General features: G+C 41.6%; 1 protein-coding gene across 2 annotated transcripts in view; it reads right to left on the bottom strand.

The window, feature by feature from the left end:
* The window catches only part of XPNPEP3 (X-prolyl aminopeptidase 3), an 18519-nt gene extending 8656 nt beyond the window's left edge, over positions 1–9863 (bottom strand). The window contains exons 1-6 of one of the 2 annotated variants that reach the window (XM_035903235.1): positions 9776–9863; positions 8475–8591; positions 5335–5742; positions 3298–3500; positions 2391–2453; positions 436–549 (exon numbers count right to left, since the gene is read on the bottom strand). In XM_035903235.1, the coding sequence (XP_035759128.1) occupies positions 436–549; positions 2391–2453; positions 3298–3500; positions 5335–5742; positions 8475–8591; positions 9776–9785 (915 nt within the window). In that variant the 5' untranslated portion in view covers positions 9786–9863. The remainder of the gene's footprint in view (positions 1–435; positions 550–2390; positions 2454–3297; positions 3501–5334; positions 5743–8474; positions 8592–9775) is intronic. The other variant, XM_035903236.1, reaches the window with a different exon arrangement.
* Positions 9864–10117: the final 254 nt, after the last annotated feature.

Raw genomic sequence — 10117 nt, 5'->3', positions numbered from 1 at the left:
AATGCACTACTGCACCTTATGTTGCAAAGCAAGGCCAAGCAACGGAAGTAGAAGACCCCCCCACAGTGCCTTCACTCTATCTGCTGCAGCAGTCCCTCTCTTTTGTGAGGTTAGCAACCCACACTGCTGCACATTGTGCAGAAGCAGACATTCTCGCTAAATTAAGTTATTTGCAAGCCTGTTTGCAAGTCTTTCCACTGCTCAGAAAATACTGCAGCAAGTGCAAAGAGGAGAGAAAGAGACTGGACGGAGTGAAGTTAATCTGTCACCAACAGTAAAACTAACCAGGGTAAGATTCCTTTCCCTTGCTCACTTGAAAATATATATTTAAGTGTTTTGATCTGTTCAGTCAAAACAAAGAACAGCTAGGGGACAAATAAGGGGACAGGGTGTCAGAGCACTGCATTTTAAGTTACTGGACAGCATATGGTTTACCTTGATGAGCTGATTGTTCTTCACATAGTGCAAAGTGTTTGATCTGTTGCCACCAGCCACAACAGGGGGGTATGCCAAGATGTCAGCACCACGAGCCCGGCACTCGAATTCAAACTGGAATACCAATTCGGAGAGGAGGAGACCATTAGACCTGGGACTATTATAATTCATGTCCTACAACTATTTTCTTAATTTGATCAACACAAAGTGAAACTGGAAAGTGAGTTCACTAAATGAAAGCAGCCTTGAAGGTTTTCCAAGAACACTGGAGAAAAGTGGATAGTTCTATATTTTTTTTCAAGAGAGTGTTTTAAGCCTGCATCTGGTCTCATGGAAGCTCTTTCTGATGCAAGCTGTTCAATACTGTATCAAACATTCAATATGTTGTCATAAATCATAGAATCATTTAGGTTGGAAAAGACCTTTAAGATCATCAAGTCCAACCATTAACCTCGCATTGCCAAGTCTACCACTAAACCATGTCCCTAAGCATCACATTTCAGTATCTTTTAAATACCTCCAGGGATGGGCACTCAACCACTTCCCTGGGCAGCCGCCCGTTCCAGTGCCTGATAAACCTTTCAGTGAAGAATTTTTTCATAATACCCAATCTAAACTTCCCCTGGCACAACTTGAGGCCACTTCCTCAGCCCTATCGCTTGTTACTCGGGAGAAGAGACCAACACCCAACTCACTACAACCTCCTTTCAGGCAGTTGTAGAGAGCAGTAAGGTCTCCCCTCAGTCTCCTTTTCTCCTGGCTAAACAAGCCCAGTTCCCTCAGCTGCTCCTCGTAAGACTTGAGCTCCATACCCCTCATGAGCAGCCAGTTTCTTCAGGAGAATGCTGTAGGAAACAACCTCAAAGGCTTTACTAAAGTCTAGGTAGACAATCCAGCTGAGGATTTGTTCTTATATAAAGTAATGCTCATAGTTGCTATACGACTGCGAATTTTCAAAGATGCTAAACATCAGCATGACAACAGTCATGTTTTGTTGTTGTCTTTTAAAATAACAAAGTACCAGCATATTTACAGCAGTATCTATTTTTATAATTCTGTTGAACTAAGAAGGTTTGAAAGCATGCACTACCTTGATGTCTGAGGGAAAATAAAAAAAAGGCACTGTAAGCCTCAAGATCTTGACCATTCTTGAGCAATGAAGCTGAAGACAACATGGAAATGAACAAACTTACATCTATAAAGGCCCTCTACATCCTCAATATATTAATAACATTTCTTCTGTAATTACCAAAACCACATGGGACAGAACACTCCAGGACGCCTACATGCAGTAAAGTAGGTTTTACGATCCTGATCTGGAGTGGAAAACTGATCTGTAAAATACACTTTAATTAAAATTATTTTCTTTACAAGCCAGTACTGCTGCTCAGTGCGATGCCAGCACAGGCCCATCTACGTCATAACAGAGGGTCAAATCCTGCTGATGTTTCTCAAACAGGCATCTCACTGCAATTTCTTACAGAATTCCTTACCAAATGTGCAGGCCAATTAGTCCTTATTTTGTAACTGAGAGGTGTCTACACTGCTTCAAGATAGCTGTGGTAATGCAATGTAGTAAGAGGCTAGAGTCAGGAGAAGCAGGCTTTACAAATAGGTGTTAGAACTACTTAAATTCTGTATAGCAGAACTGTATTATACAATAAGAGAATAACTAGATCTCTGATTGTTTAGCAGGTTTTGTATTTAAGTACAGTAGAAAAAGCCATCACTAGCAGATAAGACAACCACTACATTCCTTCAATAAGGGCACGGGAACTACAGCTGAAGAATTCCTCACGCTGACTTTTCTGTGTGTCCCAGGAACAAGAGTTGGGTGAAGGAGAAATGTGCTACAGTGGGAGGCGCATTATTAGAGAGAACTGACATTTCTAGTTTTCTGGAAGGATAAACAACATCCATCCCTTCTATCTCACCTCCAACCACGAAGTACTCACCTTTGCATACAGAAAGGCTTCATCCACTGGGGATTTGCTGGCAAACATTGTCTCTGTGAAAGCCTATGAAACAGAAAGGCCTTTCAGTTAACAGAGGGACCTGAATTTGAGGGAAGTTCTTTTTTTTAACCTGCTGTTTTTTGGGGAAGGCCTAAAATCAGCTGGCCCAGAACACAGGAACCAAAGCTGAAAATGCAGAGTGCTGTCAAGATGAGAAACAATTAAGCTCTTTTACCAGTGCAACTGTATTTAGGGGCTGATTGACTCTAGTTTTTGAGAAGGGATTAGATGACTGAAGCTGATCCCATGGGTTGGCATTTTACGAGTTGTCTCACCTATGGATTCCCTCATGTGTAACAGAAGTGCCTTATGCAGCTTTTCCTTCAGAGAAGGACCTCTCTTTTCTCTGTGCCTCTCTTTTCTATTTTAATAATATTTACAAAAACATAACTGCATTTGAAGTGTCTGTCAGATTTGTTTAAAATTGGTCAATGAGTTCAAAAGGTATTTGAGGGAGAAGAGGGAATATGGAGACACGCACAGGCAGTGTGTTCACAAAAATCCTTTTTCCTCAAAATAAACAGGATAAATGGGAAAGAAAATGGAAGGATAAGGGAGGCTGGGAAGAGTGACTACCCCTGTTCCTGAATAGACACTGCTTTTAAACAAAATCTAACAGCTGCTGGCTTGTGTTCACTGGAGTTACACTGAGAGAAGCTGGTAGCCCAAGCAGTCTTCCTGTTTCTCCTTGTCATGTGGAGGGAGCTGAGCCCAGCCGATGGTTGAGACACAGCAGTTCCATAACAGATTAGACCACAGTTATCCTTCCAACACACATGACCCCATCAACAGCCCTCTCCCTTTTCTTCTTTAAAGGAATGCACTGGTTCATTTGGAGACCTCATACCTCTGCTGTCACCCGTCCAGCTATCTTCATCCTTTCAATCTCTGCAGGAGATTTGATCAGCCGAAGGTTTTGCACTAGGTGTCGGATGCTCTGGATGTGGTTTTTGTTCCGAGCTTTTATCTCAGCCAGGGACTGCATGTAGTCAGAGTGCAGCTCTGTATGCACTGGTTTCGTCAAGTCATACCAAACAATGTTTGACTCACCTGGAATACAAACCAAAAGCTGACACAGAGGAAAATAAACGTCGAAATGTCCTCCCCATATCAAACAAACTCACTCCTCCTAAACTAGATCTGTTGCCATGTTTGAGAAATTAATTTTCTCTGAATCTGCATTTACAAATCATATAGGCACTTTCACTATCACATGATACTACCAGTCTCTTCAAAATCTGGAAGATTACCAATTCACAGCATGCAGATTTGACAAATCCCCACTTCTATGCAAATATTGAGCTTTACAGTCATCACTGTATATATGTATCTTGCACAGATGCATTCAGAGTTTGCGTATCAAAGTTGCACTTGTGTAAGCTAAGTAGCCATTGCACTGCAGTGGTGCATGTTCTGAATCATTCTCTCATTTAGCCCGTCCCCCCTGATGCTGGAAGGCAATTTACCTTTTACCCATCACATGGAATCAGGGTCATTATCAACTACGCTTCAGAATATCTTCGGGGAACAACTGCTTATTTCAGCCATTCAGAGAAGATGAACTTACTGAGGACACACACATTTACCCATGAGGAAATTTATTTAGAACATCAGTTAGCACCCACATTGTCCCCACAGAAGCATTTTAAATGGGAATGAGCAGAAAAGCCATGCTGAGTACACAGCTAATGTCCACCTAGGTCCTCCCACTTTGGTGACAGTAGCCATTAGCAGGTGCTTACAAAAAGCCTCTTACAGACTGGGCATTTATGAAAGAGTATTTCCCTTAGCACATCCTCCCCACTTCTTGTTTCTTAATTTCAAGGCTGTATCTTCGTAACAGTGATGAACTTCTTTTCATGGACCTCTTCCCCATGGAACTAAAAAACTTTTGAATCCATTTAGACTTTTGACATTCCAAACCTTTCACAAATACTCTGCGACTTAAAAGGTGTCAAAACCTGCCGTGTGATCATTTCATTCAGTGTTTCCTTTGTTTATAAATTATGAAAAATAGCAACTAATCATTCCTACTCATCCTCTCTGTGCTTTCCATAACCATACGTATCTCTCATGCCTTACCTTCTGTTTTCTCTTTTTCAAACTGAGCAGGTTTGTCCAGCATGTGTCTCACACACACTCCATACTTTTGATCATCCCTGTAGCCCTTTTTGTGACATTTCTATTTTCAACATATCCTTTTATGAAACAAAGTAACTAGAATCTGAGATGGCATTTAAGACTCCAGGATTCACTCCATCTATTCATGTAATCCTCCAAGCACTTGCCCTTTTTATATTGTCATAAACCTTCAGCTTCATTTGATAACACATTTAAGTTCACTCTGGGTTACAAGTATGAAGCTACGTGGTGATGTTAGATGCAGAACACCATGTCTAAAGGACAGCAACGTTTGTATTTCAAGAGTTCAGTCAACATGTAGCTAAAAAAGGTGAGGGGCCTAACAACCTCCCTCTGTGGATCATTTTCCAAGTCTATTACGAATAAAATACATTCAAGTTTCCTATATTTCATCTGGCGTTGGCTCTGTCAGCAAAAAGATACGACTACAACAGTAACACTGTTTGTGATGCTCTCTTGCTTATCCTGTACCTTACATTTCACAGATGTGCACACTAGCATTCACATGGGTACACAAGAAATTCAGAGGGGAGGAAAACCTATTCTTTTCAAAACTACATTTCCATTGGTGACCCTCAAGAAGCTCACAAGAACTTCCAACTGCCTTTGTTATACTGTTGTACTCCCTGCGTCTCAAGTTCATGATAGTCTTGAATTGGAGCCACAGACCACCTTCCAAATCCATACCATTCAGACCCTGCAAACCACTTTTCATCTCATTCCCCCTCCATTTTTCTGTTACCTTTCAGCTTGGCCACCAAGTGCCTGAACTCCTCGATGGTGTAAGCTTCGTCTACTCCTGTGAGAGCAATTGCCCCATCCGTGCCTGATCTGGGCCCGTCCCACAACTCTCGGCTTGGATCTCTCCGGGGCACAAAGAGTATAGATTTGTGGGAGGGCAGCGCTTTGCCAGGAATGCTCTGCAGGACCAGGATGCTGTCAGGCTCCTGGAACCCACAGAGGTACAGGAAGTTAGTGTCCTGGTGGAAAACGTAGGGGATGTCATTGCTCATGTAGTACGTGGGGTTGGATAGCAGAATCACTGTGTGGTCCAATCCATCCCAGCCATGGGCTTCTTTCTGAATCAATGCCATCAGTTTGTGTCGGCGAAGAGCATATTCCACCTGTGACAATCCTGGGGTTACCTCTCCTACGAATAATAAAACAAATTGGATTGAGAAATTCAGGGCACTCACGATATTTTACTAGTTGCACGCCTGATTCCTGCCTACTCCCTGATGCTTTTCATATGCATGGCTTCGTTGTGGTCCCTCATCAGCCTTTCCATTGCGTTCTCTTGCACCTCTTCAGCTTCTATCCCTACAGCACATCCTCACTCAAATCTGCTCCTCCATCATGCAAAGACCAAAATTTATTTTAACAAAATCGGATTTTCTGTTATGCATTTCTGTGCAAAAGCAGAAATCACAAAACCTGGTAGATTTAGAAAAAACATCCAAAACAGATAGGTGTTTTCAGAAAGACATGAAAAAAGGGGAAGGGGCAAGACAAACAGGACTTTGACTGCTGAAAACTGATGGGTTTTATAGCACCTGGACATTGAACAGAAGATTACCTCCTGAGGTTGAGCATTAATGTCCTCAGATAAAGCTAGACTGTCTGTTCAAATACACACTAAGTCAACTAATAAAGTAACTAGTTCTAAACCATAAGGGGCGGATTGAGTGTTACAGATACCGGGAGATCAGGCAGAAACACAGAGGTTGCAGAGTCTAACCAGTCACAAGATTCCAGGCAGAAAGAAACCATGAACTGCAGGCTGGCAGCAGACTCTGATTAAGAGAAGGAATCTTCTCCAGGGCAGATGTAGCTTTTCTCAATAATTAACAATTTGGATTTTTCCAAAGTTAAATACTATATTCCTAATGCCTCTAAGTAAACAAATGATCTCTTAGATAAAAGTATGTTTTAAACTGCTCCAGCCACGAAGGATACCAAGTACAGTGATCAAGATACTCACCAAAACCAGACTGAATTTGAATGACCAACCAACAGCAGCTTACGTATGTATTTTTAAAAATGTGAGACTCCTTAACTACGATTTAAATTAATACATCGAGCCTTAATCAGTACTTTAGTTAATATCCTATTTTAACATATAATGCATTTTCATACCATTAACTTTCTCATTTCATAATCTTTTCTTCCTCTTTAATGTATTACGCAGTGACAATTCTAGAATAAAAACTGAAGTTTGACTTGTACTGTAAGTGGATTCTGCATGAATGGGGCAGGAGGGGGAAGTTCTATCCAGAATGATTTTCCTTGACAAAAGAGAGTTTAAGAAAATCACCCATCTTGTATTTGCATCAAACTTTACACCTCTTCAACACCATACATCCCCAACACCTATTTGGTTAAGTCTTTTTTTTTTTCTTAAAGAAAAAAACAAAATCACCGAATTTGTTTTACTTGGTAGATCTAGAGATTACAGAGAACATAGAAACTGTTTTAATGTAATCTGACCCCACATTTCTGAAATAGTATACTCCAAATTTCCTATGCTCTGCTGCATTCCAGTCACAAACAATCCAGTGAAGTTTAGAAGCTGCAGTAGGGTGGAACATGGGTATCCCATTTGTCTTCTGACTGCAAGGCCTTGAAATTCTCTTTGCCTTAAAGGCATTTGCTTTTTAAAACAATAACTGCAATAAAACAATGTTGTGTTATTTTAAGGGAAACACCACTCCTTTATTAAACAGAAAATTACTACGGGCAGCTAGAATTAATCTCCAATGTTTCAGCTGTGAGTACTTTTAAAGCATCAGCCTCATTTACTGTGAGCTGTTAATCAGTGCCCTGAGCAACCTGATCTAATATGGAAGTTAGCTCAGCTTTGAGCAGAGGGTGGACGTAGTAACTTCCTGAGTTCCCTTCTGACCTGAATTATTCTACAGTTGAATATGTAACTGCATGGTTATACATTCATCTGTTCTCTCTGCATTCTTATTTATGGAAAAAGCACAGAGAACCAGAATGTTTTCCTGGACATATTCTTGAATGTATTTTTACTTCTGATTATGTTTACGTTTAGTCATGGTCATCTTATACCTACATGCTCATTTTCGTTAATCTCATAAAACTGCACAACCTCAGCTCCTCTTTCACCACTACCTTCTAACTTTATAGCCACAAGTCTCTTTTTCTTCTTTTCCTCACAGCTTGAAAGCTCTTCTGAAGGGGGCATGCTTTTTAGGCAAGTGGTGTCCATCTCTCAGTAAGTCTCTCCCTGATCTGCTTTTCTGAATGACACCTTTATTTTGTGGCCCGCAAGACATTAATCTCATAAAACTGCACAACCTCAGCTCCTCTTTCACCACTACCTTCTAACTTTATAGCCACAAGTCTCTTTTTCTTCTTTTCCTCACAGCTTGAAAGCTCTTCTGAAGGGGGCATGCTTTTTAGGCAAGTGGTGTCCATCTCTCAGTCTCTCCCTGATCTGCTTTTCTGAATGACACCTTTATTTTGTGGCCCGCAAGACATTACATATGAAGCATTCTAGCAGTTCAGCTTGCACAAAGGACTCCTCCTTAATATAAACTGTATTGTATTTGCAGGACAATGAGCTCCCAAGATGCCACTGCCATGAAAGGTCTGCAGTACTGAAGTCAGTGACACTGAGCACCCCATGAAAAAAAGATAAAAAGCTAACACGTGAAGCCTATTTTTGGAATCAGTATCATCTCAAGACAAGGAAATGAGCTACTAAATATAATTACTGCCTAATGAAGGTAATCATAAACAGCTGAAATCACAGACACCTGTAAGATGCAGCAAATCAATACTCTGTCCTAGACATCTCAGCAAAACAGAGGCAAGAAAGAATACCAATGACTGGTTCATACAGGGCCTGAACCTAACCTGGTTTGAGAAGGTGTGGGTGTGTGAAGGGGCTGGGCTGGCCCAAATACCGGTTTGGAATCTTCTTCTGCTGGGCAGGCTGGATGGAAAATCTTCGGAGAGCACATGACTTGCAAACTAAAGGAAAAAAAAAAAAGGCACCATGTCAAGGTAAAAGACCTTTCCAGTTAGAAAACTGCAGAATTATACTCCAGTTGTCTGGCTCTTAGTAGCATTCATTCACCTTATATGACATAAATATCCCTCCTTAACTTATCAATTTGTTGCATACCGTAATAGTTTATGAAACAATGCGCATCCAACTCAACTAAGGATCAAATAATCATAAAACAGATTGAGAGAAATGAACATACGCTAAACCTGACAATCCAGCAAAACCCAGAAAGCTATGTCTGTTTGCACATCCTGGTTTCCACACTTGGTGTTCAGGACACACTCGGCACTCTCCCTCCCTCACTTCCCTCAAACGCTGCAGGGCTTGAAGCACCAACACCTGTACGTTGTCTTCTCTTGACTACATCTTCAATAAATACCACTCATCTGGAACAATTACACAGTTTTCAAGGCCTTTCCAGTTCTTTTTTTTTTTTTTTTTTTCCCCTACTAATGTCACAAATAAACCATCAAGTAACACAGGTTTATGCAGCAATGCAATTTTTTTCTCCTGTATGAAAGGTACTCAAAAGTCCCTGTTTATGTATATAACTTACTTGGTGATAGCAATAGCCAAACCAAAAAAGAGTTCCTCAGAAGCAGAGAGTTATGTATCCCACTTCCAAATCCACACACAGCCAAAGCAGACAAGTTTTCAAGAGAATTACAAGTGTGCATTTGGGAGATGGCGGCGTGCATGATAAGACACAAGCTAAAATTAAATATCATTGTCACAAACTTTACCAACTTTGGAATTCTCAGTCACAGCCTTTCGCAGCTGAAGAGCTGCTGGTGCCTAGATACAAAACATCAGACACAAGGAAGGAGATGGCAATCATCTTCCCAACATCTACCAGCCGGTGTTTTGGAAACTGGTTCTCTTACATCACTGACTACATGCCTACCACAAAATCAGTTCACACGCGCCATGGCATAGCACTGGATTCTTAGAACACGTGATCGTCAACTCTTCGCTAGCATAACACCAAGCTGCAAGCATAACACCAGCAGAAGCGCTGCCTGCCTTTCAGGGAGCTGAGACTCAAGAGACTTACAGCAGAACATACAGACCGTGGATTTTCTGTGGGAGCCAGTATGATTAGCCACTAACTGAAAACTACTTATGCACAACAACTGACAAGCCATACCATGAAGCATTTGCTATGTGCTTGACTGGAGTAACAGTCTGGAGACCCAGGCAGGGAAATTTGATCACGGGTTTTTGTGCAAGTTTAACAAGGGAGGGTTTTCACTGCTCCTCCCCACCTGCACGGAAGACAAACAGGACACCTTGCAACGAGGCGAGAGAACGCAACAGGCACCGAATAAAGCACTATTTTGAAGACAGCAAGGAGCTTTCCACATCGTTGCTTTATTTTTTCAAACAATAAGCCGGTCTTCCCTCGGGTTCAACCGGGACCGTCGCCAGGGAGAGCTGCGCTCCCGCGCCCCTCGCCCCCCCGGCGAAACGGCCGCCAGGGCCGCCGTGG

This window comes from Egretta garzetta, unplaced genomic scaffold, assembly GCF_000687185.1.
Source record: "Egretta garzetta isolate BGI_Z169 unplaced genomic scaffold, ASM68718v1 scaffold51, whole genome shotgun sequence".
Taxonomy (NCBI): Eukaryota; Metazoa; Chordata; class Aves; order Pelecaniformes; family Ardeidae; genus Egretta; species Egretta garzetta.
Note: the sequence above shows the minus strand (reverse complement) of the source record. Positions and strands in the feature narration are given on the sequence as shown.